Source organism: Canis lupus, chromosome 7 (assembly GCF_003254725.2).
Source record: "Canis lupus dingo isolate Sandy chromosome 7, ASM325472v2, whole genome shotgun sequence".
NCBI classification, from domain to species: Eukaryota; Metazoa; Chordata; class Mammalia; order Carnivora; family Canidae; genus Canis; species Canis lupus.
In genome coordinates, this window is record NC_064249.1 from 57,852,306 (window position 1) to 57,877,913 (window position 25,608).

Consider the following 25,608-nt stretch of genomic DNA (forward strand, 5'->3'; position numbering starts at 1 on the left):
TCATTACTGTTTATGGTTTGTAGTTTCCTTTACCTGAAATGTCTTGTACGCAGATAGCCACATGATTTGTTTCCTAATGTTCTTCAGTTGTCTGCTCAATAGACATGTTACTGCCATCTAGCACACTTTATTTTCCTGTTTATTGTCAGACCTGCCCCCTTCCCTACTCCTTATCCTGAATGTAAACTCAGAAGGACTTTATCTGTTTTGTTGCTGTCATATCAACACTGTTAGGCATTCACTAAGTATCTGCAGGATGAATGAACAAATGAATGAATGAGTGAATGGCTTTCTGAGGGAATGATACTTAGATTGCTACCTAAAAGATGAAAACAATGTAACCATATGAAAACAAGGAGGAAAATGTGCCACACAGAGTGAATTCTCATGGCAGAGGTCAAAACATTTCCTCAGTTCATTTCTTTCCGCCTTCTCCGTTACAACTATTCTAGTCCAAATCACCATTATCTTTCCACCATCATCTTTCATACCAGATCAGATGGGTCCCTATAGGCTATTCTAGTACCTATGGATCCCTATAGGCCATTCTAGGATTCTATGCAATGGAAATCTATTAAAATTCTTGAAATAGAGGATTGGCTTAATCTGATTTACATTTAAGAAGGCCACATAAGCTTATCTGCAGAAAACTGTTTGAAGAAGGCCACTATGGAAATAGACAAGATAAGATACAGTTCTAGGAGGGGGTGACCATATGGAGATGGAAGCTATTGGATGGCCTGAGCTATGTTTTGGTTATAGATTCAGTCAAAGTCATTAGCACATACTGATGGATCAGATGAAGGAAAGGGATGTGAGGGAAGGGATGAAATCAAGGACGAGTACTTAGTCTCTGTCTTGAGCAGTGGGTTCTATTTATTGGGACGGAGTACTGGGGAGCACAAGTGTGCTTAGTTTTGAACATTTTAAAAGAGGCTTTGATGAGGTCTCATAGAGACAGTGTAGAGTGTAGAAAGGGGAGAGCATAGGATCAAACTTTAAGGGGAACACCATCATTTGATAATTGGGTAGATGGCAAAGAAACAGGAAAATAAGAGAGAATTCATTCAATTTATTCATTCATGCAGTGAAATATAAGCTATATTTTGAAAGGATGGTATGAAAGCCAAGAATGAAAACTGTTGCAAGGAAGAGAGAATAGTTAATTTTTTCAGATTCTTTCCACAGGTTAATAAAGATGAGGATAGAAAAGTGGACCTTGTGTTTGGCAATCTGTAGGTCTTAAACTTGACAAGGGCCATTTTAGTGGATTGATGGGATGGGGTTGAAGTTTGATAGGACATGGGAAAGAAAAGTCATGTGTTTATAAGTCTTAAAAAGTTTGTGAAACCAACAAAAAATGAGGCAGTAATTCTATGGAGGGGTGCTGATGAACATGCTCTGAAAGAAGAGAGAGAGAGAGAGAGAGAGAGAGAGAGAGATGGTTTCCAAAAAGGACTATTAGGGAAAGAGCAAAGTTCTTGAGCACAAATTGGGGATTGTCTTTTTATAAAAGTAGAACACCAACTCCATTGTAATAAGGGGGGGGGGGAGAGAGTACAAGTACAGGAAGATGTATAGGTCAGGTGAACAATAAGATTGGGTCATCAACTAAGAATGAGGAGGAAAGAAGAGGTGCAGGAGTTTTGAGGACAGAGAAGGTATGGAATAGTGACCTAGTATAATGAGATGGGAAGTCTATCAGAGATGGAGGTAGGATTGTGGGGAAGCATTTTATATTAAACTGAGATTTGAGATTAAGTATTCAAAATGAAAAAAAAAAAAGTCAGTCACACCTGAGCTGTTTGTGTGAGGACAGAGATGAAGAATGAAAGATTTGGGATATGAAAGGGGAGAGCAGGGCAAGGAGTTTGAAGGCATTCACCAAGAGGCAGCATATTTAAGCTCATGACGCTTGATTAGACACAGAGGGAAGTGGGGTGGCAGATAGTAGAAAGCAGGGAGAGTGAAAGCAAAGACGTTTTGATTAAGTGGAGGAATTGTGCAATCAGAATACTTCAGCAAGTGAACTGAAAGGATAAGGAGGAAGTGATCAGAGGATGTGAAGACTGAAATGGGCACCCAAAGTACTGCCCTGCTGAGGTGGGATGGAGAAAAATGGGGGTCAGGTGCCTCACCCCTGTAGTCACTTAAGTTACTGTGAATGCTTTCAGGAGTTGGAAAGATCGCAATGGACTGTGTGTCAGAATATGAGTCTTTAGTAAAAGTGAGGACATTGCTGGGAGGTCAATGAATGACACAAGCAGGAGAGAGAGAGAGAGGAATACAAGCAGATCACATGAGTCTGGAAAGGATAAGGTTTTGTGTAAGGTGAACGTGATCATGTTCTGAAAGTGGCATTGGAGAGCAAAAAAGAGATGCATTCCCGATAAAGATGAAAGGGGGTGATTTTAAAAGCAACTAATAAGAAAATCCATTTTAAAAGAAATACAATGCTAGTGTAAACAAAAATATAAATGAGAGTATGAAAGAGAGAAAGATGAAAATATAAAGATGCTAAAAATTTCAAACAGAATTTTAAAATCCCAGCTTTTTGTCTTTTTTTTTTTTTTTTTTTTTTAATGATAGTCACAGAGAGAGAGAGAGGCAGAGACACAGGCAGAGGAAGAAGTAGGCTCCATGCACGGGAAGCCCGATGTGGGATTCGATCCCGGGTCTCCAGGATCGCGCCCTGGGCCAAAGGCAGGCGCCAAACCGCTGCGCCACCCAGGGATCCCTGTCATTTATTTATTAGTGCTTGGACACTGCTGACAAGTACTCTGCAGAGGAGGCTCCTCAGTAAACAATGGGGGAAAAAAAGAGCTAGAAAATGGGAAATGTAAATAAGTTTTAACAATGTGAAAATAAAGTATTTCTTCCCTCCTATGGGCTGAAAATAATCATTTGATTTGAACACCTCTAATTATGCCTTACAGTCTAAACCGCCCCACCTTTAAAATTCAGAAAAGATAATGGAAGCATACCAATCATTTTATTGCCATAAACATAAGTCTTTGGAAATTACAAACTGACTTAAAATAGCCAACGGAGGACCAAGCAAGGAACTATTGCCCAAATGAGCCAAGAACTTTTATATTGAAACCTAAAAGAAAGCACCTGTTTTAAACATCACCAAAGATGAATATTAGAGTTTAAAAATACTTGTAAAATAGCAAAAGAAAAAAATAAGACTAGGTACTGCTTGATGATAGTGTTTAGTAATTCAAATATAACTAAATGGAAGGAATACAGACAGTTAAACAATAGATTATTCCTTGTTTTAAAATTCTTTGATGGCTAATAGGTTGATCCATTCGTGCTGTTGTCCTAATATAAATTGAACAATCTAGAACCAGAATGCAGATTCTATTTCACGGGGACTAGTAATCTGTGTAGACTGGTGTATTGCAGTGCAAAGTGAAGTAAGTCTTAAAAATACCAGAAATCCTACAAAAGGTTGGAATTTATTAAATAGGCATGGGAGAATGTGGCAAATACTTTTAAAAGTTCATTTTGGGTTTTGAATGTCTTTCCTAAACTGGCTCTTCTAGCCAATGATGATAAAACCTTTAAATTCCTATTCTAGCCAGAGGGTATCATATGTGTTACACCTTGGTTGATTTATACCAATTTATACCAACATTCAGATGTTGGTATAAATTCAGAAATGAATTGTATATATAATTAAAAACATCCAGTTAGAGCAACTATGTAATTTTTGAAGCTATATGATTAAAATTGTCAGGAAATTACATTGAATGGAGATTATAAGGGTAAAACTATGTGGCAGTGTAGAACAGATGTCCAGATGAAGCCCTAAATATATCCCCAGGCGATAACTTTTCTGTAAATTTGTAGTGCATATAGTTACATTTGGCAATATACATACAGACTAATAATATGTAGCAGACAAATCTGGAACTAAATGTTAAAATTAGCTCAGGATGGTAATTTGGTTGATATCAAATTATGCAATATTTATGACACACTAATTTTTGACCCTAAGGACCATATCTTTAGGAAGTCAGACCCTAAGGACCATCACTTTATTTCAAACTCTATACACAGAACATTTAAACTACTATTTTTTCCTCTCCCTTTTATTAAGAGCATGTTGATCTGAGATTCAGCCTCCAATATAGATTTGAATTATAACATTTACTTGTAAAATAATTTCCATATCTTAGGTCTGTAGAATGACCTAAGGTCTGTGAGTTGGAGTAAAGGATCTACAGAGGAGAATTGATTTATGCCCACAGGTTGTTTATTGAAAAAATGACATGCCTTTAAAGGATTGTTAGAACTGTATCTTAAAAAGATAATTTTAAAATTTAAGAATAAAGAGTTAGAACATCAGTGTGTAATCCTGACAAAAAATTTATTTGAAAGTATCTTCCTAGAAAAATTGACAACTAATACTGTCATTTTTTATATCTTCCATGGTTTTTTACTAATGGATCTTCATAACAACAGTTATTAAAGATGGTCACTCTGGCATTTGTTAGACAATCTAAAAAACTTTTTTGGAAGATATCCAGAGTCTTTAAAAAACACTTCTGATGAGAAATCAAAGTGACACAGAAGCTACTTTTGGTCAGATACCATTCCCTTGAATTAATTAACTAGTAATTATTTTTATTCCTTCAAACTCCTGGATCCAGCATAATCAAGCATATTTCAATAAATACATCTTGACTTTATTTCTGGAAAGATTATCCATCATTAATGGAAGCTCCCCCCTCCCCAAATGGGAGAAAGAAATAAAAGAGTCCCTGTAAATGACTTTATTTACACCTCTGCATTTTGACATGCTACAGACTATCAAAATTTCACATAGACTACAGATGTAAAATAAGATGTATATTGTGGCTTTGAAAATATTGACATCATCTACTATAACATAGAGCAAAATAGCTCTGATAAAATAGTTCACTCCTTAGCTCCCTTTGAAAAGTGTTGGAAGTTGACTATTCTTGGATTTTGTAATACCTTGGGAAATTTGAGTAATCAACAGGGAATAGTCCTTGAACAATTTTGTCATATCTAGTTTCACTTTAGTGAGCTCATATCAACACTGAATTTAGAAATGAGAAAAAAAATTCTCTATCTTGCCATAGCAAGTTTATCCCTGTCTAAGAATGCTTTGGTTCTATTTAGAGATTTTTTAAACCAGGTATTACTATATAGCAAACACACAGAAATGGCTTATCATAAATAGTATATTGCTAAATTTTGAAGCTAGAAAAATATATCATACTATATAATTTGGGAACTATCTATAAATTGGAATATTATATAAGCCAAGAGTTTTATCAACAAATTAAATAAGGAATATAAGATTTATTCTAGTGAGAAAATTTAGTTAGGGAGTGAGATAGAGTAAGGATATGGGATTGTCTAGTACAATTTCACATAAGTTAACACAATATCATCAACTCTGTTAAAAGGTTTTGGTTGACCTCTTTAAAATAGCAGCAGAGTGTTGTTTTTAAAAGTACTAAACTCAATTAAAACTAATAGTACAGCATTACTTTACAGAACTAACTTTTCCCATTAAACATTTTACATGTTCTAAAAACTTTTTTTAGATCCCCTTAAAAAAATCCCCCCAAAGCTTAACCATACTGCAGAGTTTTTTCACAGCTCAGCTTAAGTAAATTATTTTAACTTAAGAGATGTATAATAGAGAGCTGGATGTAGGTGAATAACACTTACTAAACACACATCTGAAAATACAAAGTGGTATCCATCTGCTTCCTTGGAAGGTAATTTACCATTAGGGATGACAACCATGTCAGGTGTTACTTGCTTCAGTCAGAGAAGTATACTTGGCAAGCTTTCTGCCTTTAGGTAAGAGCCTACAGTGATAAGAAGAACGAGTGTGATATTCTGCAACCTCACATCTACCACAAAACACAAACTAGAATCAGAAAACTCCTGGACTCCATGTGAATTTTAGCTGAGGCCCCATCTCAAGATTCAGGTTCAGACATTTCCAGTTTTCCCCAAATGAATCTCCCCTATTGCCATTCCCTTGTGGAAATTTCCTCCCAGGAAATTGTTCCTCATTTGAGGTTTATTTTATCTAGTGCAATTATTAAGGTAGGAGTGCTTGATGGCTTGTGAACTGGATTGTGTAGCCAGATTTTGTTTTCTTTAATGGTTCATCATGGTCTGAATACATGGTTGGATTTTTATTCCTATTATCTGTGAAACTGACCAGGTGCTTAGCACATATTTCAAATTCTTCCTACATATGTGAGCTCATGTTACATGTTTAGTCCTTTTTTAATATTGCCTGAGCTACATGGCAAATCAAAACAGAGTAAGGAGAGTTGTGCTGATAGCCATCTTAAGGCCAGTGGTTTTGCATGACTGAGTTTAATTTATTCCCTGTGCTGGAGATATATGACAGGCCACACAGAAGCAAAGAAGACCCTGTCTCAAGTTTTACTTCACTGTCATGATTCCATAAGTATTAATATAAGAAAAAAGTTTACAAATGCTAGGGAGAGCTCTTGCCCAATAGCACTGTTTCCATCTTTCTCATTGTGGTTTCTGACCTTGTTCCACAGTTTTTTAGCACCTACCTGCACATCATCAAACACATCATTAGTTTTTTGGTGGTGGGAATGGAATCTAAATCACCATTACTGAGAACAAATGTACTGGGATCCTGGCTACTTAGTATATTGTACTGTACTGTACTTTGTGATTCGGCTTCGGGCAGTACTAGGGGAGGCAGATCCAAGGGTCTGGCTAAAGTGATGGTCAGAGGAGCTCCTCACATGACCGATGGTGGCTGTGCCCCCCATGCTGCTACTCAGGCCACCACCTCCTCCCAGGCTGTTCAGCCCAATGCCACCACCACTTACTCCCATTGCACTGCCAACTAGGCCACTGCCTCCACTTATCCCAGCTGGGCCACTAATACCACTTATGCCAGAGCCAGAAACAACCCTCTCTGTCACAATCACATTTTGGGCATTTGATAACTCAGGGTGTATACTTAGATTGCCCATCATGCCAGAAGCTGGTCGGATTACTCTTTCTGTCACTACCACATTTGATGATTCTCTGGGATCAGGCATAGTCAAAGAGGTGGGTAGACTTGAGCTTGGTGCTATTACCCTTTCTGTCACTATAACATTTGACCCATCTCTCAAGTCAGGCATCTCTAACATTCCATGCAAATCAGTGCCAGAGATTGGGCCAACAACCCTCTCTGTCACCACTACGTTTGATGCATGTCGATTATCATGAACATGGACAGTGGGCTTCAGAGTGCCAGAGGTGGTGTAAGACTCGGTCACAGTGACATTACCATAGCCCAGAGGATCAGGAATAGGCATAGGATGTTGTACACCAGGTCCTGAGGGGTAGGTATTCTCAGAAATGACTGTGGTAGTACCGAAATGTGGGGAGATGGGTGGGTGTCCACCAATGATGGGCTCTGTTCCCTGCTGAGGGCAAATCGGTTCAGTGCTCTCAGGTGGCCAAGAGGGATCAGGTTCAACTTCTTTTCCCAGGCTGATATCTGCCAACTTCTTAAATTTAGGCCCCAGTGTGTCCAAAAAGCTGTCATCCAAATCTTCTCCAATGAAGCTACAACAACCCACGGAGCCAGCAGGAGAACCTACACCTTCAATATCATAAATGAGCAAACAGTCATTGGATGGACGTCCTTCATCTTCATCTGCATAAGCATATGCTTTCTAGATTTGTAGAGGAAAGAGAAAAATGAAATTATGGATACATATTTAACAATAATAGAAGTCTTTATCATTCTTTTTGCTTCTGGGGCATTATCAAAGAAGAATATATAGGACAAAATTCTAACCTCTACTAGAGATGTATTAAAATCATCATATAATTTCTTGAAAGAATTTGGTTGGATATTATTTTAACTGTAATCCTGTTAATACATTTTGATTTTTAAAATTTATTTAAATGGACTTCCCTCATCATAGTGCACTTTGGATACAAAAGTACATGCAAAAAAAATCACATGAATTATTTTGTAACCAAATTGGAAGGAGATACCTAGAAGCACTGAACATTAAGTACACTCAATTGTGTGTGTGTATGGGAGGTTCTATTCTTTTCTTTCTTTTTCTCTTTCTTTCTTCCCCTCTTCTTCCTTCCTTCCTTCCTTCCTTCCTTCCTTCCTTCCTTCCTTCCTTCCTTCCTTTCTTTCTTTCTTTCTTTCTTTCTTTCTTTCTTTCTTCTTTTTCTTTCTTTCTCTTTCTTTTTTTGTTTGTATATAAAAGGTAGCTCATAGTTGATTCGGGCTCATTCAGTATTGCACTCTCCTTTCTCCAGCGGAGTGAATTTGATGGTTCTGTGAAGATTTACTTCAAGATGGCTTTTCCAGCAAAACAACAGAACATGTCTTTGCCATTTTGGGATTCAAAACTGAAGATTTTTTAAAATAGGATCTTCTTCAATTCAAAGCTAAAGCCCAGAGACGTGCACTTTTTTCTGTAAGATTTATTTATGAATTTGAGAGATAGAGATAGAGAGAGATAGAGATGGAGATGGAGATAGATAGAGATAGAGATAGAGAGAGAGAGAGAGAGATAGAGATAGAGATAGAGATAGAGATGATAGAGATAGAGATAGAATCTCAAGCAGATTCTCCACTGAGCACAGAGCCTGACTTGGGGCTCCATCTCACAACCTGGAGATCACGACCTGACCTGAAACCAAGAGTTGGATGCTCAACAAGCTGCGCCACCGAGGTGTCCCAAACATGTGCACTTTTATCTCATTTCTGTCCTTCATAATATTGGATTGCAAACTTTCAGGTTAAGTATCGGAAATATCTGTATTAGCAAACCAAGTCATTTCACTATTTCATTCAAAAATATTTTTGAATCTGTACTGTATGCCAGACACTTTATTAGGAAATTGGCAATGTAGGGGTGAAGAAATACATTTGAAGTCTCTCTCTCACAGGGCTTATATTTTAGTAGGATGAGACAGACAATACATAAACATATTTGTTAGGAGGTGGTATGCACAGAGTGAAGAGATAGGGTGATAGAGTGGCCAAGGGCAGCATTTCGTAAAGTGATGTTTGAGTAGCGGTTGGAATAAAGCAGTGGGTGGAATAAAGCAGATAGAGTGTCCTGGGCAGAAGGAGTTGCAAGGTGCAAAAGTTTTGAGGAAGAATTGTACTTTTCATGAAAATAACATTCACTTGTAGGGACATGGATAGGAAGTATTCCTGTGGATTTCAACAAGTCTCCTATTATTATCTCCCATTATTTGAAAGGCTTTCATTAGTATTTTATTTCAAGATAATCAGCCTCCCTTTAAACCAATGGGAGAGTTAAAGAAGATATTTTAGACTTGGATGTAGAAGAATATAAATCTATCAGAGACTGCTTCAGGGATAGAAAATTCCTGAAAGCTTAAGTATCATATAGTGCATATCCACAGACAATTCTGTCTCCTGAGGGTGGCAAAATTAATTCTTACCAGTTCTTAGAATATTCTGGAAGTGTGCTATGGCTCTTGAACCCATGCTTACTGAATGTTTACTATGTGCCTGGAGCTGAGCTAGGTACTGGCAACATGTAGAGAACATATGGACAAGATGCTAAAAACCATGATAGACATAGAAACATATTTTAGCAATGATAAAGTTCTATAAAGACTATACACAGAGCACTACAGAAATACAGATAAAGAAACATCTATTCTATTTTGAATGTGAGGGTTAACAGCAAAACTCCAGAGGCAGTAATATTTGATTGAGCCTTAAAAGATGAGTAGGAGTTTATGAAAGAGGTGATGGTTAAAAGCATTGCAGGAGAGACACAGCATAGGCAAAGGCATGGAGGGGAATAGACCAGTGTGAATAAGGCAAGGACACTTGGTATGTGGAGTTGGTGGTGAGGAGGAATTGGAGGTGAGAGAAGGGGTCATTTTATGAATAATCTTGTCATGTTAAGGAGTTTGGACCTCATGCCTTGGGTAAATAGAGCTAGGTGCCATTGGCTATTTTCAAGTAGAGGATTAAAGTGGTTAGTTCAGAATTATAGAAATTTTATCCAGCAGCTGTATGACTGTCAGGCAGAGACTAGAGGCTGGGAACCTGCGAAAGCCGTGTTGAGGAATAATGGTAGCCTAGAGTAGAGCCGGGGGCACAGGATGGAGAGGAAGACACAGTGCTAGAAACCTTACCTGGAAAAAAAAAAAAAAAAAGAAACCTTACCTGACAGAAGTAGCTTTCCATGAAGTTCATATTCAGACCTCCTTCTCTACATTCTCTCATAGAATTTCTTCTTAATGTTCCAGAATATTCTTGACATATTTCAGGTACTCCTGACGTTTTAACTCCTTCTGTTAGTTCAAATCCTGTTGTTCTTTCTCCTCCTCCCAGATCTTGCATTTCTCTGCCACCATACTCATTTGTGTAAACCCCTAAAAGTGTTGATAAAATTAAGTTTTCTTTTTCTGGTATATTATAGACCAAAAATAACTTTCTATAATGTAAGTTTCCTCATTGAAGTAAAATCTAGACAATAAGTAAAGGGCTATAAATGCAATATTGAGTTCAAAATAATATTATTAATCAGTTTGTTAATTTGTTAATTGTTTGATGTTAATTATTTGTTGCTAATTATATGTCATGCTGGAAGAGGGAGGGCTGCATAGAGGTTATAAGAACCTATGCTTTAGAGAGTTTGATTTCAAATTGAGGGAGTTTGGGGGGGATACCCAAATTCTAAAAGCTGAATAGTATAAGAATACCCCAACACATTAGGAGTACAGGGCATCCAGAAGAAGACCCAAGAACCACTGGCTTTCAGAGGAGTAGTCATGGCTGTGGTGAGGGGAAGGTTTGCATGGAGAATCTTGGGTTTTCACTTAGATGTGATGGGTGAATAGAAACCTGTTACCATGTTCAAGCTAAGTTAGTCAAAATGATGGCTCAGACTATGGAAGAGCCATAGATAGGGAAAGTGTTGAGACTGGGGTATGTGCCCCATGGCTTTAATATGTTAAAAATCTTGATTTTTAGGGACAGTGTATTTTTCATCCTTTAATGACTCTGGTGCCTCTAACTGTGCTTTGTTCCAGATTTGTGTAAAGGCTTTTAGATGTAATGAAGGGATAAATGCATAAATAAATCCTGATGGATACGATGATTTGACAAGTCTTGAGAATGGATTGGATGTTAAAGAATAGGGAGATAGAAAAGTACAAGTGGCTGCTGCTTCTGAGGTAAGAGGAGCTGATGTCATTACCAAAAATGGAGACATCAGGAGGAGAAATAGGTTTAGAGGCCACTGTGTCTAGTCTTTGAATAAAGTGCAATTCTACAAGTTCTGGGCATTCCTACACCTCTTCTATTTTAAAGAGTTGCAAGTAGGAAAGTAATGATGACAAGTTTTAAAAAGACCCAGAGAAAAGGAAGAGAATATCTATTTTTGTTTACTCTGAGAAAAGGCAAGATGGTACAACAGTTTTCAAAGATAATAAAAAGTTTAAAAGAATTTTTTTATTAGCATGGTAGCTGTCCTCTTGCTATGACATTCTAATCATTCCCTCACTTCTGCCTGCAAACTGGTCTAGACCCCTGTTTTAAGGCCTTTTGTATTTAAAAGTCTTGGTTAACTATGTGCAAGGAGAGACTCCAGCACCTGCACACAGCCTCAGCTGAGAACTTGGAAAGATTCTGATAGTGTTTCATACACTTACTTTCAATTTAAGAAACCAGACAAATCGTTTTATGTCAACTTTATGCACATGCTGAGAATGGATGCAGTTTTTTTCTTTGTCATGATAGCAGCTGAGGTCAGAGTGTGTTTGAATGCAGATTTTTTTTTAAATGAATACAATTTAGTAATGTAAATGTTTTTCTCTTCCTTATGATTTTCTTAATAACAATTTATTTTTTCTGGTTTACTTTATTGTAAGAATACAGTATATAATACATATAAAACATAGAAAATGTGTGTTAATCAACTGTTTATGTTAACAGTAAGACTTCTGGTAGTTAAGTAATAGTTAAGTTTTGGGGAAATCAAAAGTTAATACTTGTGTTTTTGACTGCACAGGGATCGGCATCCCTAACACCTATGCTGTTCAAGGGTCAACTGTATTTTTTTTGGTAAATAATGTTTGCTCTATTAGACAGAAAACCTGGACCAAAATTGACTTGTAATTAATTCTTCTCTCCTACTTATATAGGTCCTACTAGAGTCATTTCCTGAGTACTCTCTGATGATTGAGGAAGACTTTAAAAATTCAACATATAAGAATAATAATTACTGTAGGTTTTCCCTTACCATTTAATTTGTAAATTAGTCATCTAAAAATGAATGATAGAAACAATTTTAAAGACAAATAAGATAATTGAGAAATAGTAAGGTAAAGACAGAATGGAATTCCTTCATCATTTGAGCTGTTAAAATTAAACAAAAAACAAACAAAAAGCAAACTTCTTACCGGATGTGTCAATGCATTCAATTAGATTTGCATTATCAGATGGTATTGGTGGTACACAGACCGTGGTCGCATCCTAAAAGACAAGAAACATATCCCCACTTGTAGTCATTCTTTTCTTTCTATCCTTATATATTGGGTTTGTTCTCAAAATACCCCAGATTCTAAAATAACATTATTTATAAAACTTCTGAAATCCATTTAAAACCTGCACCTCATTTAGAAAGTCTTTCCTGGTTACTTCCATCTAATTCAGATGGACCTTTGACTTCTCTTCATTTTTCACATTGGCTATCCCAGAATGAAGAATAAGATAGGCTGTGAGCAATCGCCAACATCTTGGTTCATGTACATGAAGCTGAGTTTTGGGGACCACCAAAGCCATTTCTTACAAATTAGCCACTTACTGTGGGAAGTGGCTGTGGTCCTTCTACTGCCCATGAGTGAATTGCTCCATCTGAACATTCAGGGACAGGCTCAAAGCCAGCTCCTGCACCAGGAGCACCTCCACAGTCACAGCACATCAACAAAAATGGGACCACTGTTGGTGAAAGGAAATGAATATTGGAATTAGGAACTTCTGTTAAAAACTTCACATTAAAAAAATAACTTGCTTTTGTATGATTAAATTTGAAACCCTAATATAACTGCATTTGACTTTAAAATTATTATGAAAGTTTCGATAAGCAAACTGAGTCATGGTCAGATATCAGAATCATTGTAAGCTTCAGTATATTAGACTACAATCAATTTTCATTTGTTATATAGTATTCAACTCACAAATAGTATTATACTATTAAAACAGATGAGACTTTTTGCTGTCATTACTCAGGAAAATGTTAGAGTCAAAAAAGAGAGCTGCACAAAACAGGCAGTATGTTTGAGTCTTTACGGTTCCTCTTCCATGTCTTCACTTTTTTTTCTTTCATCCATGCCTGCCTTTGTAATTTCAGCAGTAAAATCTTACTCATGCTTCAAGTAATTATTCCCTCTATTATTTTCCTCTACATGGCTTTTTTTTTTCTTGAAAGCATGCTTGCACAAATAGAGAATATTACACTGCCAAATGATGTCTTTCTGTTAACCTAGTTGGATTTTCTTGTTCATCTAAATATATGTCTAGCACAGAGCCTTTTATATGATAGAATCTTGATAAATGATTTGGAATGAATGGACAGATGAAGGAAAGGATGTGTACATAGAAAATACAACAAAGGAAGGAAAGAAACAAGAAGGAAGTGAGGTAGAGGGGAAAGAACATAGAAAAGATAGCAATAAGGAACGGATTGTAAGAGAGGGGAAAAGGAAAGAAAGGAGGAAGAGAATCCTATGTATTTTGCTTTCTTGAAAATTTGCTAGGGCTAGAGAAAGCTTTGAATCTAGAGGTATTTGACCCTAAATATATAATTTTTAAATATTTTTTAAACTATGCTACCCAAAGGCAATCAACAATAAACTCAAAGTGAAAGTCATATATTACTTGCAGTAGAGATAATCAACACCTGGGTAATTAAATTACTTTTATAAAGTACTTAATTTTAAAATTTTAAAATGCTGCTTAATAGTTAATAGGGCTAAAAAATTGAAATTGGGGAATTATCTCTTCTCGTGTATTTTATGTTACATTCTGCAAGTTTGCTTTCTCTATGTAGCCTTTTCTGATTGTTTGGATCATTTATGATTGTCTTCTTTACCTAAATAGCAATCTGAACCCTGCCTGTGATAGCACTCTCCCATTGCACTGAGATTGAATGCAAAGAAGTTTTTATCCTCCACTGCACTATAAGGGGTCAAGCAGTTTGATTTTTTCATCTTACAGACCCACCAGCAAATAGGCATTTCTTAATAAGTGCACAAAATAAGAATTTATAAAGTATTCTTTATCATAGGATCAGAAAGCTTATCTCCTCCCCATAATTTCAGGGAGAGGGACACATATGAATAGGATTGTTAAAAGTACTTACATCCTAGGACTAAGAATCCCATGATGAGTAGTCCGATGCCAGCAGGACCAAAATGGACATTATCTGACAGATTATTACTATCTAATTCCTGATGGTTGTTGTTGCTCTGTGTCTGGGTTTCACCGTCTTCATAGTCAGTGGAAGTTTTGCCACCTGTGTTTGTAGTGGTATCACCTTCGCTAGGATTTTCTCTGCCACCTCCACCTGTACCTCCACTGCTATCTCCAGTAGAACTTCCACTGTTTTGTGAACTGGTAACTTTTTCAGAATCTTTTTCCCACCCAGAACCTTGAAGGTCAATATTAATTGTTCCAGTACAAGTTCTTTGAAGAGCATCTGCAACAAGATTCAAAATGGAAGATATATTTAATACATTTAGTATAATAATCATTGAATAAGATAAAACCATTTTTTGAGTTAATAACTTATGTCAACATCTTTATTCCCATGAATTCAGTAACTTCACAAATCATCCCTTACTTGTGACTCAGTTTTTAAATCAAACCATGATGAATATTCGTGCTCCTGAAAGATTGTCCCATATGTTGAGAAATATAAACAGTAAATGCCATGTCATGTATGTGCTGTCATTCACCTTAGATAAATAAATCAGTCATAGTCCACATACTACTTAAATGAATGGAAGCTACTTGTATTTGTATTTTACGTGCAGTAGTTAATTGCTTTATTCTCTCCTAAATTACCTTGACAGAGATTTATTCATCACATTGGCACTATCTGCTTTCCATAGGATTTGAATATGTGATAATCTCTGATTAGGAATTGCTCAGTGCAGAAAACCCACAATACTGAAAGTTCAAGGTGTGATTTTTTTTTTTTCTCCTTCAGTGATAAGATTTCCAAAATCTAGCATCCACTGTATAGGAAAGCTTCTTCCCCAACACGTCCTATTAGGTTAGAAATCTTTCATAACTCTGAGATTCTGGCTGTACATTGGTGATTATAATAATTCTTACTACAGTGTAGGAATGATGCTGATGGAACATTATCCTTTTCTATAACCCACTTACAATTATTTATATGTAGTTATGTCTTAAGCAATTTTTTAAAATTCCATGATAAGCCTTTTTTCCTGCTATCTTCTTTTAACTTTATAAATAGGATATAACATTGTATAAACTTAAGGTATACAGTGTGTCATTCTGATATATACTTATACATTGCAGTATGATTTCCACCATAGTATTAGCTAACATCTCCATCACCTCACATGACTACTATTTCTTTTTTGTGGTGAGAACATTTAAGATCTATTATTTTAGGAACTTTTAAGTATATAGCAATTGCATTGTCATTAATGATCACAAGGCAAAGCTCTGCATTAGATCCATAGAACTTATTCGTCTTGTAACTGGAAGTTTGTACTTTTTGACCAACATCTCTCCCCTTTCCCATCCCTTTGGTGACCAGCTTAATTTTAATTTTGTTGGTTTGGAAACATAATACAAACATGCTACTTTGCATGAAGTTTTACATCAACTTTCCAAAAATAATGTAAAGTTAACTTTGCTTCTGGACTAATTATTTGCAAGTAATTTAAGAATACAATTTTAAAAAATCATTTATTGACATTAGTAAGAACTAACATTGAATACTAGCATTCTTCTAAGTGCTTTACATGTAATAGCTTATTTGGGATCTCTAAATCCATGTTAGTGTCCCATTTTACAGAAGAAAAGACTGAAGAATAAATGGGTTAAATGACTTCTCCAAAATCCCATAGCCACTAAGTGATGGTACAAGATACCAATCCAGTCTCACTCTAGAGCTCATGAACTTGGCCACTGAGTTATGTTGTCTCTCATATCATTAAAAATTTGATTATATAATACCCAGTATGATTTGTTGTGTTGTTGTTGTTGTTTTTGGGAAAGGGTTATTTCAAAATACAACAATTAAAACTTTAATTTCTGAATGTATATATAATTTCCTCTAGACAGGAAAAAAGTTAAATTGATTTCTTACCATCTATAGATAGAATTGTTCCTTGGTATTTTCCATTAAGCATTTCATATTGTTCCATGGTAACTTTATTTCTCAAAGTAATTACGCCTGTTTTTGAGTCAACATTTAGTAGGTTAGCTGGATTATTTCCCATTACATATCTGTATTTGACGAAACAGTACGAATTAATGTCAGCTTTCTAAAAGAGGCAGATTTTGATTATAAATGGCATATTTCAAGTCAGTGGTTATAACCTCTGCATAACATTTGCAATTATTAGAGACTTCTTTTTTTTCAGGGTAGTGCCTTCTGTTTGAAGACATTCAGAAATAGAAAAGGTTTAAATTTAAGAAAAATGAATTGTTAGCAGTCATTTCTGATGGAACTACCTCACGCCCATTTGGATGTCAGAATAATCTTTGCTTCTTACAGTCTTATTTTCATTTGGTTTTGGTAGCATTAGAACTATCCTGGAAGACCCAGATCCTGGGACCTCTTGGGCTCCTTCTAACTCTCTTACCAAAAAAGTTACTTCTCCATCAGCTTGTGCTTCATTATCTCCCTATTTTCACTCACCCTTCCCATATATATGATGACTTTATAGGACTTCTTTTGAATTTCCTCATTTGCATATTTGTTAAACATTGGTTAAATAACCCTGTCTTAAGCACTGTGCTAAACTCAAAGACTGGATAGAACTTTGGGAGGATCAGAGTGGGGTGGGGAAGGTAGGATGATCTACCCTCAGTGAACTCACATCTGTGGAATACAAGATAGTTTATCAATATTAAATGCCACTAAAGTGAAGAGAGTAACTGAAATGAGCTAACTAAATCTAATTGATTTCAATCTGGACCCATTTGCAATAGGAAAATCAGTCCATAAAATCTTCTAGGGGAATAACCATGATATATGGTAATCAGCTAAATGACCAATAAAATACATAAATACAGAAATGTCAAACTTTCAAGATCCAATATTTTCCACATTTTGCATCTTTACATTTTTTGCATTTTACTTTTTGCACAATTTTTATATTTTCCTAAGGTAAAAGCTGTGAATTAAATAATAGTTCACTAGTTAGTACTTTTTATGATTGAATGATGGTTTCAAAAATAATGAAAAATATTTTAATTCAGATACTTAAAATTTCTAAAAAGAACATACATACTTAAGTTCAATATATGTTAAAAATTATTTGGAAAATGTTGGTCTTACCTAACAGTTGTTGAAGCTAGACCTGTGTCCAGGTCAGTAGCTACAAAGTCTCCCACTTTATAATTCTGTCCCATGTCACTCCTTACTACATATGTCTTTGAACCTGGACGAAACACTGAACCTTCAATTACATTTAACACAGTCACAGAGATTGCAGTTGCTGTGACTTTATATTGAGACATAATTGAATGGTGAAAGTCAGCTTTATTTCTGACACCGAGACTAAGTTGCAGATTCTGCACAGCTTCATAATCTAGGGGCTAGAAAATACAGAGTGAGATAGTTTCACTATAAGAAAAAAACATTCTGGAAGAAGAAGATCCTTTGATAATAGGCCAGAAAACTTTTACATCCCTTTGTTTAATTAAATATAAATACATACAAATATACACTCTATTCTGTCTTTATCTTTAATGCAATATAAACACATGAAAATATAGGAAGAAAAAAATCCAACTGCCCTAGATCTTTTGTCAAAAAAGTTGAAAGTACATGACATGAGTTATAATTATCCATCAAACAAATTTAAAAACTCAAAATAATATAGATGGTCAAATCCATGCATTTTGTAGCACAAAGACAGTTTAAGTTAGCTTCTGTCATTTCATTTTTTCTCACAAATAGCTCCATTTATTACAAAGTATGGGCCAAATAGCTAGTAGGTTCAATCACGTGACTGGTTTTCTCCATAAAGAACTATTTAGAAGAAATTTTACTTTTGTAAGTGTGACTTCTCTCAATAAGCCCAGTAATAAATAGAACAAAGTATAAATATAATAAAAATACTTATTTTCTTCAATATATTCTGGAAAAAAATATTTCAAGTAGCCATTTTCATTATGAAAGTCGGTGTCAATATCCACTACTTATGAAATTCACAGACAACTATGCATTATGCCTGTAAGCCCCAAATATATTTTTTCTAAATTTCACTTGAGAGTAATTTAGATGACTGTCAATTCACAAACTCTGTACTTAGTAAAATTTTCAATCTTTAACGTTGTCTATAAAATCATGTTCACATATACGTTACATACATACATACATATAACAAAGGAATTAACATATAATGTCATGCCTGGGAGAAAAATCAACATTATTCCCATTTTACAGATAGAGATATTGAGGATAACTAGACTAATTTTTTTAAAGTAATATAGTAGTTCAGGGTGAAATAGATTAGGACTGTTTCTCCAGCATGGTATCATAGAGTAGTAGAGAAAATATGAACTTAATAGCTAGAGAAATCTATGTTTGAATGTCAACTGTACCACTTACTAGCTATCAGAACTTGAGTGGGTTACATACTCTCTCTCAACTTCAGTGTATTTATCTGCAATATGGGCATATCCTAATTTGCAGGGATGCTGTGAGGAAAAAACTAAGGTATCCGCACCCTGCCTCAGTAAATGGAAGCTATAGGCATGATGACACTTTATGAAGACATAAGATAAATGATCACACATTCTTCTGGGAACAAAATCCCTTTGAAGTCTATTTCCCAGGACTATTATGAAGGAAGGAAATAGTTTAGAAAGGAATACATTTTACCATAAAGAATACATATTGCCTGTATCATACACAATCCATGCATAGCTATTGCAGATTTAAAAAATAGACTCCACAAGTCTTGTAGCACAGGCTGAAACTTTCACTATTAGCTCTGTAGAAGTCACATTTTACCCCCCAACTCTTAGAGGAAATTCAATGATCCACTCATGAGGTGGATCCTTAATGTAGGGAACGTAGGAGAATTCTGTTGACTTGGACCAAATCTTTGTCACTTAGACCAAATCTCTAGTATATTTATATACATAATAAGCCCTGATTAGGAGCTACAGGAAGAATGGAATGTGATAATCCTACTATTACAGTAATTTAATTTTAATTTTATATAAACACCTCATTTAACATTTAGAGAACTAAACAACTTTTAATTTACATGATGAATATTCTCAGTGCATGATAACTAATGTACAATGCTGACAAAGACATATTTTTTAAGGTCATGTGAAATCTGCTTAAAAAGTATTATTTAAACATCTAAAACAAAATCTTAAGGATTGATTATACTTTGTTGTAAGCATAAAATAAGATTCATTTTCAGAAATGCTCTAAGTTTATATGATCTTTGAAAGAGTAGTATACTAATAGAAGAGAGTTTCAAGTTCAAATTTAATGCCAGTTTTTATAAAGTGATATAAACGGAAAAACTGCTAAAAAAGCTCTATAATCATATATCATTTTAAAACTGTAATTTTTATTCTTTCACCCCCTCAATTTTGTGACATGTTAACATTTTATTTTAAGACTATCATTTTGAAAAAGATCAAGAAAACAAAATATTTAGGATAATTATACCATACCTTAATAACCTTTAAAATTCCCACATTTGTCCTTTCATTCATTTCTATGTCAAACCAACCTCCCTCATTTCCGGAGATAAAGAAAATTACTGCCATCCAATTAGCTGAGAACTCCTCATCCAAATCGATTACTCTAATCTCGACCAAATTTTGAGATAGAGCATTTTCTTCAATTCTAACCATATGCTGAAACAAGAAGTAAAAAAAATCTTAACAACTGTGTGAGTGAGAGAAGAACTATTCTGGACTTACAAAGAAAGTTTACAGTCATTCATTACTTAGAAATGAGATCTGTGTTTATAGGCTCATGCTTCATTGTCCAAATACATATATTTTTCCTATGTAATATATAAACAAGCATAAGACAAAACACGTGTCTGCATTTGGGTTGTATGTCACTAAAAATAACATGCACCTCTGTAAATAGAATTGTTTGAACAAATTTTAGAATGTAATGAATTAAAGTTATTAATTTCAAGGACAAATACTTACAGAAGACGGTTCCATGTATGGGATGTTATCATTAACGTCGAGGATTTTAATGTTGCACTCACACTCTGCTGACATACCATCTGCCCCACCATCTCGGTCTGAGCCTCTCACAGCAAGGGAATACTGGCTATATTGCTAAAAGCACACATTACAAAAAATGTCATAGTTGATCCAGACAGTCCGTATTTTGTCTCATGCAAAATTCTTTTAAAATGTTGGCTCAACATTTACACAAATTTATGATTGAGATAGGGGTAACACAGAATGTTGAAAATCCACATATCTCACATGAATCAAATATCACAAACAGTTGCCACTTCTATTTCCAGCAATGCTTATCCAGCATCATTTAAAAGAAAACACATTTAAAGGCCTCATGTCCAGAGGTTGAAAAAAGTTTATAAAGGGTAAAGTGGACCAAAATGCTTAGGAGGAGAGAGATTAGGTTTATCAAGAATTTATGACATGAAAATTCCATGCTGTAAATAATCAGCCCTGAAATGTACAAGAAAATAAAGAGATAACAAATGGTTTGCATTTCTGGGAGGCAGGATGGTGGGCTGAAGCAGTGGAGTCATTGATAATTCTATCTTCTTGATTCTACTCAATGGTGCTTAAGTTTTTAGAAGTCAGCAAAAGCAGAGAAGCCTTTCACACACACGTGTATACACACATCCTTATTCAAAATTGTGGATATAATTTTAGAAGATTCTTTGTTAGGGACATCTTGAGGTCTCTCCATGGACTCTAGGTTCAAAATGTCTGCTTTGGTGGCTTGCTAGTGACTACAGAGTTCCTTTCATTTTTAGATCTCTTCACTACTAAAACTCTTGTATGAAAGGAATCCCACTGGCCCCTTTAAGGAAGTTTGAGAGAGAAAAAGTAAATAGTAAATTTCTTCTAGTGGTTATTTTTGAACAAGTGAAAAAGAAGATAGAGGTAACTTAGAAACTGATAGGATTTGGATCATTAAGAAGTGTGAAAATCATCTGATTTATTATAAACCTAGGGGTCATTAACAGTGTTCACAGTCATTAACAGTCTCTGTTCATGAGATCGAACAGATCTCATTCAAAATAACTATAATAATTAAAATAAATTTTAATTATCAATTCAAAAATAAAACTTCATTTATATCTCTAAAATACAGATCAGGTAAATCCTATCAGTATTTTAAAAATGATAAAAAAATTGATACTTTTGTATTAAATAATGGGACCATATGGTATTAATAGAAACCATGCTGATTCTAACTTGCTAACTATCACTAATTATATTATTTGTAAGTGAAAAGATTTGTCTGAATGTTACTCAATTGCTATCCATCATTTTGATTAATTTCCAAAAATAATCTGGGCTGTCAGTAGGTGAGATATAGGAAGGAAAAAGAAGAGTTCTGTTGGCTCATATTCAGATGAGCTTAGGATATTCTGGGTTAAAGAAAGATAAATAAATTTCTTAGCCTGTAAGAATGCTTGGAGCTTCTACCATGTTCATGCATTGTGACCTACCAAGATGGGGGACATAATAGCAATTGTTTCTTAAATTTATTTCATTATAGATCACACTTTTAAAAGAAGAGTACAGCTGTGCCTCCGCCTTATGTATATTCTTGTGTACTTTCAGAATATAGTTTTCTTAAATTGAGAGAAATATCAAGTAGGATTGAATGAGAAATAACAGTTTAAAATGTATTTAAGTATTTCACTATGAAATATATTAATGTATTTCATTTGGAAGATATTTCTTATATCATTACCATTATATGAAAAGGTTATATAATTTAAAAATTAAACATATTGTCTTCTTTTTCTTTCTTAGGTACTCTTGCTTTTAGAATTACTTCCTTTGAAACTAACCATTCAAAGAAAAACAATATTACCTCTCTGTCTAGAAAATTATTCATTGTACGAATTTCTCCAGTGTTTCTGTTGATAATAAACATTGGTGAATCAGAAGGTTCTTGTCTTATGATCTTGAAGGCTATTTTTGAGTTCAAGTTATTTGGTTCATCTGCATCAGTAGCATTGAGTCTCATCACCAGAGTATCTAGAAATCAAGAAAAATTGGTTGCAAATGGACAGTTTGCATTTTCATTATAATATAGTACATTGCTTTTTTAACAAGGTGTTAGGGTTGGTTGGTCTGTACAATGTATGCACTACCATTTTTTTAAAGATTTTATTTATTTATTCATGAGAGACACACAGAGAGAGGCAGTAACACAGGCAGAGGGAGAAGTAGGCTCTATGCAGGGAGCCCGATGTGGCACTCGATTCCAGGACTCCGGGATCATGACCTGAGCTGAAGGCAGACGCTTAACTGTGGAGCCACCCAGGTGTCCCGCACTACCATTTTCCTTTCTACTTCTCCAACATATCATTAATTTAACTCCTTTCTATACCTTTGCCTTGACAAAAAGATCACATTTTACCAGGAATTTACACATTACTGATAGTTAGAAAATAAAGAAATGTTTTACTCTGATTTTCCTTCTCTCATTTTAGTGTAATCCTTTTCTTTTTAATTTAAATTCAATTAGTCGACATAAAGTACACAGTTAGTTACAGATGTAGTGTTCAATGATTTATCAGCGTTCAGTGATTTATCGAGTATAATATCATTTTATTTCACTACAATCTAATGGTGATATTAAAGTCAGACCAACTCTCTCAACTAAAGACTCTCAACTCTCTATGATTTTGGCTTCAGTTTCCACTCTATAAATGGGGATGATAATAGTACTGTCCTCACTGAATTCATGAAAGAGTTGAACTTTCTCCCTCTCATTCTCTCTCTCAATCTCTGTGTGTGTTTATGTAATTCATTTCAGCATTCTTTTAAAATATTTTCAGTAAGCAATTAATTATGATACATGCATACAAAAAATCCAATGCAGCTATTAAAAGTAATGAAGACATCTTCATTTCCTAATATGGAAAAATGTTAAAAATATTTTTAAACAAAAATTTACATTATGTATTAATATGTAAAATATGTTCCCAGTTGTTTCCAAAAGCATGTTTATATAAGCATAAAACATATATATCTAAGTAACTAATGATAGTGCTTGCCTCAAGAATGGTACCATGGAAAACAATGAATTGATTTCTATTCAATTTTTTACTTACCATATTCTGTAAATTTTTACAACACTTTTAGGATGGTATTTTAGAATGGATACCTATTCAAAAATAGGTATAGTATTTTAATGAATAAAAGTAAAATGTCAGGATTTTGGGAATTTATAAGAAATATACCACTCAGGTTAAAAGTAACTATGATAACTTGAAGTTTTGAATTCATATGAGAATCATCTCTGCTATTTTTAATATATTTAGGACATTCTTTACTGGTATGCTAGGCAATTGATTTTCTCAAGTGGCTGAATATTTACAGTTAAGATGTTGCCATTTACAGTAATCCATAAGGAGGACATTGTACCTTTAGATCACCAAAGCTCGTTCAGGTAAATGCTCTATCTAGTTTATAGGTTTTCTGGTACCCCTCAATTAACCTCACTTCAGACAATAGTTTTCAATATGCATGGTGGGCCGAACAGGATTAAGTTTCTAGTCTATTTCAAATACATAAAATCAGTAACTTGAGTAAAAAGTAAGCAAGACCTGTATTTATTTCATCTTATATAAAAAGGGAAAATGATGCTTGTTTAGTGTTTATCTTGAAGATTTTGGTCAAAAGCTAGATCATCTGGAAATGATTTCTACTAATGACTTTAAAATAGGTTTAAAAAAAAAAGGTTGGGGGGGGTGCCTGGGTGGCTCAGTCAGTTGGGCATCTGGTCTGGCTCTTGATTTTTGCCAGGTCATGATCTCTTGGGTTCTGGGATCGAGCCACATATAGGGTTCTACACTCAGTGGGAGTCTGCTTGAAAATTCTCTGCCTTTGCCTCTCTTCTCACTGTCACTCGTGCTCTCGGGCTCTTTCTCTCTCTCTCAAATGAATAATAATAATAAAAAAGGCAGTATGAACAGAAATGGTTGAAATTGCCCTTCAGAGCAGCCAGATTAGGAGGCTAAATCTCCTCCCAGTGCCCCTGCCACCACTGTACAAAGTATTTTGGGATTTCTCCTTAGGAATCTAAAAAAAAGCTGATGTATGAGTTACATGAAAAAACCCTTCTTATTTCTTTGTAGTTGCTCCTTGGGTATGCCAAACTGGAGCTGCTGCCACAGTTGAAGGGAAAGCTGTTATGGAGACTGAGAATGACTTTCTGTTCTGGATGGTTTTCTGTACTTAGTCTCTTACATTCATGATGAAGTAGTACCTTCTTAGTTTGGTATCTCATTGCCTGGCTGTGAAGAGTGATCTGGAAGTCAATGTATTCTTGTTTACTTAATAAAATGGATTACTTACTTGCATTAGAATTTTCTTCTATTTGTCCTACGAAAGTAGACATAGAAAATACTGGAGGATTGTCATTTATATCCAGAACCCTGACTCTGAGCTCAAGAGGCCTCTCTAAATCTTGACCCAGTGAATTCAGAGCCCGGCAATAGATCTAGGAGAGAAGATAAGAATAATTATTTGGTGCAACAGATGTTTATTTATTTATTTTTATTATTTTTTATTTTTTAAAGATTTTATTTATTCATGAGAAACAGAGAGAGAGAGGCAGAGATGACAGGCAGAGGGAGAAACAGGCTCCCTGTGGGGAGCCTGATGTGGGATTCGATCTCAGGACCCCAGGATCATACCCTGAGCCAAAGGCAGACACTCAACCACTGAGTCGCCCAGGCATCCTGTAACAGATATTTATTAAGTTCTTACTTTGTTTGGATACTATACTAGGCACTGAGGGTAACCAAAAAAAGTAAGACATATTATTTCCTACTAGACTGTAGGTACAAGCAGTACCTATGATCAATAAGGGGAGGCAAATACAAACTCAAAATACCATTTGAGAAAAGGTAACATGATAAGTTACTTAAAGAATAGGAGGATGTAATGAATGAGAAAGATCTTGAGAGAGAATTCCAAAAAGTGGAGCTGGGATTTGACAAGATGTTCCAAGAAAAGGGATTTATGTGAGGAAAGAAGCAGAGTAGTGAAAATGCATTGTTGAAATTAGGAGTAGCGGCTATTGGCTTTGAGGATGGGGTAAAGGAGAGTCACATGGGGGG

The 25,608-nt window shown here is 35.1% G+C and overlaps 1 protein-coding gene across 1 annotated transcript in view; it reads right to left on the bottom strand.

Annotated features, from left to right (window-relative positions):
- Window positions 1-2,973: 2,973 nt before the first annotated feature.
- The window catches only part of DSG1 (desmoglein 1), a 35,209-nt gene continuing 12,574 nt past the window's right edge, over window positions 2,974-25,608 (bottom strand). The window contains 11 exon segments of the mRNA XM_025429239.3: window positions 2,974-7,715; window positions 10,223-10,431; window positions 12,463-12,535; window positions 12,867-13,000; window positions 14,424-14,759; window positions 16,410-16,549; window positions 17,607-17,866; window positions 19,973-20,158; window positions 20,465-20,599; window positions 22,347-22,513; window positions 24,842-24,986. Of these exon segments, the coding sequence (XP_025285024.3) occupies window positions 6,681-7,715; window positions 10,223-10,431; window positions 12,463-12,535; window positions 12,867-13,000; window positions 14,424-14,759; window positions 16,410-16,549; window positions 17,607-17,866; window positions 19,973-20,158; window positions 20,465-20,599; window positions 22,347-22,513; window positions 24,842-24,986 (2,820 nt within the window). The 3' untranslated portion in view covers window positions 2,974-6,680.